This window comes from Helobdella robusta, assembly GCF_000326865.2.
Source record: "Helobdella robusta unplaced genomic scaffold HELROscaffold_9, whole genome shotgun sequence".
Classification (NCBI taxonomy): Eukaryota; Metazoa; Annelida; class Clitellata; order Rhynchobdellida; family Glossiphoniidae; genus Helobdella; species Helobdella robusta.
The window spans coordinates 2,114,791-2,119,176 of NW_008705512.1; the positions used below are offsets into that span (position 1 = coordinate 2,114,791).

A 4,386-nucleotide genomic window follows, 5' to 3' on the forward strand; every position below is an offset into this window, starting at 1 on the left:
ACCTTACCCCACACTATGACTGACCGATATATCGGCTACACTTCAGTGGAGGCGGGCACTGCTGCCCTTAAAGCGTCCGATTTCAAAAATGAAAAATACGTTTCATTAAACAATTTAAGCAAAATATTTCAACCCATTTGCATTGAAACGTTCGGACCAACAGATAAGCACACATCATTATTTATTAACGAATTAACAAGAAAAATAGTTAATATAACGGGTGATCCTAACGAAGGCAATTATTTAAAACAAACTCTTTCACTTTTATTACAAAAATTTAATTCCTTTTGCATTCTGGATGGAGCTGCTAGATACCTGACTGTGCGAGACCAGGGACATAGATAAAAGTTAACTCGGAAACGATTGCATGCCTAACCATGGTTTGTTCATCAAAACGGGTTCATACATACATACATATACAATATACATACATACATAAAATGTATGTTTTGAACGGTTAATATTAATAATAATCCAATTAGTCAGCTGCAAAAGAGAATATAAAATGTCAGTTAAATCAAAGCTTAGCGATTCTTTTAATTGTGAGGATTACGAGCAGATTATGCGCCGCCGTGTGGCCAGCCAATAATTACCAGCCAGCCTAGAATGGACGAACGCGTTTCGCGTTATCGTTGCTTTTTTTATTTTCTTCGTTTATGTGGAAACTACGATATGAATGCGCTTGTGTGTGTGTGTATCCGTTTTTTCATGTATGTATGTATGTTTGTATGCGCGTTGGTATCTGTGTGTTTTCGTATCTGCTTGTTTGCATTTAAGGTTGAAAATATTTTTTCTATTTTTCAAATTTTTTGAATATTTAAATTGCAGATAGAAATTGATTTTAACAATTTGATGAAAAAAAAATTTGACTTTTATTTTGCTCAATATTTTAAATATTCTTTTCCAAACCTTTTCTTTATACCACTTGCAAACTCGTGAAAAAAAAGGGACGAAATGAAGGCACGTATGGAGGTAGTGTCATAAATATTGAATGATAGGATGTAACTGCTGACGGTTCGTTATTGTTGAATGATCGTTTGCCTCCAGTGCTTCTGCCCCAACCTAAATTAGACAAATCTGAAGAGACAATTTTTTTATACACGCCTCCGCAAACGTACGAAATTTTTAAAAAGAAATTTTTGGTTTCGAGAATTGATGTTTCCTGTTCGCATTTTTGTTTTTTTTAAGTCTAAGGCAATAAAGTCCATTTTCTTCATTTTTTTCAAATACGGCAATGTTAATTTGTAATTTGAGAGTCATTTTTGTGGTGAATAAATGCAATTGATTTCCAATTAACTTGATCAATTTGCTACAAGTTTTTAATCACAAGATGCTATTTATTTCAAAAAATTTATTTTATTTTTAAGTAATGAAATAATCAAATCATTCATGAGTTTATCATGTCAATTTTTTATATAACCTATTTTTTTGGCAGAAAAACTTGAAATGAAGGTTACCATTTTAACAAACTGATGGTAACATAATATTATTCAGCATCTTACAAGCAAACAACAAGCAAACCGCCGTAGAAAAAAGTTCTGAAACTTCAAAAATGATATAGAATTACTTTATGACAATGGCGTGGAAGAGGAGGTTGCGTGTAATAACTTCTCCGTGACGCAACGCAACACGATTCCACGAAGATAATTACAGCTTAAGATATCGCCACTGCCACTCAAACTTCGTGACTTTGCCTCATATACACACCACAAAACTCAACAATACCCAACCTCGACACCTCAGATGATCATCAAACGATGCTTACCGCGTCGACTTTTCTGTAAATTTTGTATCGTCCTGAACTCAGTTAAAATATGAATAACAACTGGATAGGAATATTAACAATAGTAAAATAATAAAAAATGCATGGCGACAAAAAAACTTCAACCACAACAATAAAATAAAAAACATCACGACAACTGTAACAACAAAAACCTTAACAGCATCACCAGTGCAATACCTATGACATTGAAAACATCAACGTACATTTGACAGTGTCTGTAACATAAACAAAATCAAAGACAACAACAACAAAACCAACTACAAAACAACAAAAACAGCAACAACAACACTGACAACGACAACAATAGCAACAATAATAAATGAAACGCTTGATGTCTTTGTTATGTTGGTTCCATTGCATCTGCAACAACATCAAAAATAACAACACCAACAACAACAACACCTACAACTATAATATTAACAACATCTACAACAGCAGCTACGCCTACAACAACTGCAACAACAACATTAATATCACAACCGAAGGAACCACAAAGAGTTTTTGGATAGAACTTTACCATTTGATCATTTTTTATTGAACTGTTGAATATTTAATGGCAGGGAAAATTTATTTTTCATCATGTTCTATTATGTTTTGAATGCAAATGATTATTATATAGCGCACGATTATTAGTTAGGAATGTTTTTTTAAAAATAATAAAAGGTACAAAAACAAAATAATTTATCAAAAAACATAAAAAAAATGATTTTCATTTGAAATTGAGCCGTTGTAGGCGCTTTGAAAAATTTTGAAACTTTTTCTTTGCAGATGCATACAAATTATTGATGCGAAAGTTTTATGAGCTAATTGTGTTAACTTTCTCCACTACACAAGCAAACATCTCAAACTTAACACATGATCGTGTCGCCTTCATTTCAAGAGTTCATTGAAAATTTTAAAAACAGAGTAACATAAAAAGAAACAATGACACAACTCAACATTTCACAGTATTAAAATAACATCAAAAATTTTAACTTGCTCAACATCCTTGTATCGATAATCAAAAAAAAGTGGAGCTGGCATATAAAAATCCAAAACAACGCAAAAACAACGTTGGAGCATATGAGAATATGTTTGAAATATGTGCACGTAACTGCTTTCTTGTGCCTAATTCAACAGGACAATTAGGTCTGGTAACATAAAATTTACACATAGGTGTGTAAATGTGAAACTATCGGCTACATATAAAGACAATTCTTTTTTGCCTGTTAAAAGGAAACAAAAACAGAAAATATACATTTTAATATCAGCAAAAGTTGTTTGATATATTGACATGACATAAAATAAATAAATAACTCTGAAAAAAAATACACGTTAATTGAATAGTGTGCAACATACAAATGAAACGAAAGATAACTCGGTCGGTTGTTTCAAAAGATATCGGTGTGTGGTGAGCATGGTGCAATTCTTACCGTAAAGACAAGTGCATTGTTCATATTTTTAAGTAAAGTACAAGTTTTATGGATCAAACATTAATTAAAAGTTAATTGAAGATAAAAATTTCAAACAATTCAAGAAGACGGCCTTCATCGATGCAAAATGAATAAAAAAATGAAAGAAAAATATAGCGACATGTAAGAAACCAAACAATATGAACAAACATAACAAATTATATTGGAATGTTTTGTAAGAACCTCTAAGCAAGTTCAAAACGCCTAGCATAACATCTAATTTATTTGATAAATAATTTAATCTTATTAATGAATTGAAAAATTTTCACTATTTTTCTTAAAAAAGCGAACAATTTTCACCGTTCCTCGATTAATGTCTTTGCATCATATTTCTATGACTGAAATAATTACATCAACAATTTCAGTTTACAAAAATTTTCAAAAAGAAAAACGTCAGGAAGAGGCAACTTGACAAAAAACATCCGTCACAGAAAACGTTTCCCAGTTGTCAATAAAATCAAATCAGAGCAAGGTCGACCCTATTTTATCAAACTTCACAAACCTGAATAGCATCATCATTCATACACTACACTACACACACACACACACACACACACACACACACACACGCACAAAAACACACACACACTCACAAACTAAACGTTATTCGAATTTTGCTCATCTTTTTTATCAAAAATTGTTAAATTTGAAAACCATTTTGCACTATCTGCTATTACTTTTAACAAAAACAGCCGGAGAATTGGATTGAACTCTTTTTACTCTTTCCTTTGTGGCATCCATTCTTTCACAATAATGGTTGTTGCAATAACTAATATTGCTGTTTTTAACAACGCTACAATACTGTCTTTCTTTCACAAATGATACGACTACTACTACTACTACTACTACTACTACTACTACTACTACTACTACTACTACTACCACTACCACTACCACTATCACTACCACTACCTCTACCACTACTACTACTACTACTACTACTATACTACTACTAAATATCAATTCCTCCAAGCACTGTTAAATTAATATTGCATCAGTTATGTTGATGTTTTTCATTCTTTATAATGCTATAATGTTATCTAGACTTGTAAATTAAACATTCCTGCCAAAATGTCTGTATTATCCAGACCATAAGACGTACTGCACATACACTTAATGTATGCACACGCAAGCACCACATCGTTCGCCTAT

General features: G+C 31.9%; 1 protein-coding gene across 1 annotated transcript in view; it reads left to right on the forward strand.

The window, feature by feature from the left end:
* The window catches only part of HELRODRAFT_166118 (hypothetical protein), a gene marked incomplete at both ends in the record, with an annotated part of 2,607 nt that extends 2,262 nt beyond the window's left edge, over window positions 1-345 (forward strand). The window contains one exon of the mRNA XM_009033141.1: window positions 1-345. This exon is cut by the window's left edge and continues 332 nt beyond it. Coding sequence (XP_009031389.1) covers window positions 1-345 — 345 coding nt within the window.
* Between the last annotated feature and the right edge of the window lie 4,041 nt (window positions 346-4,386).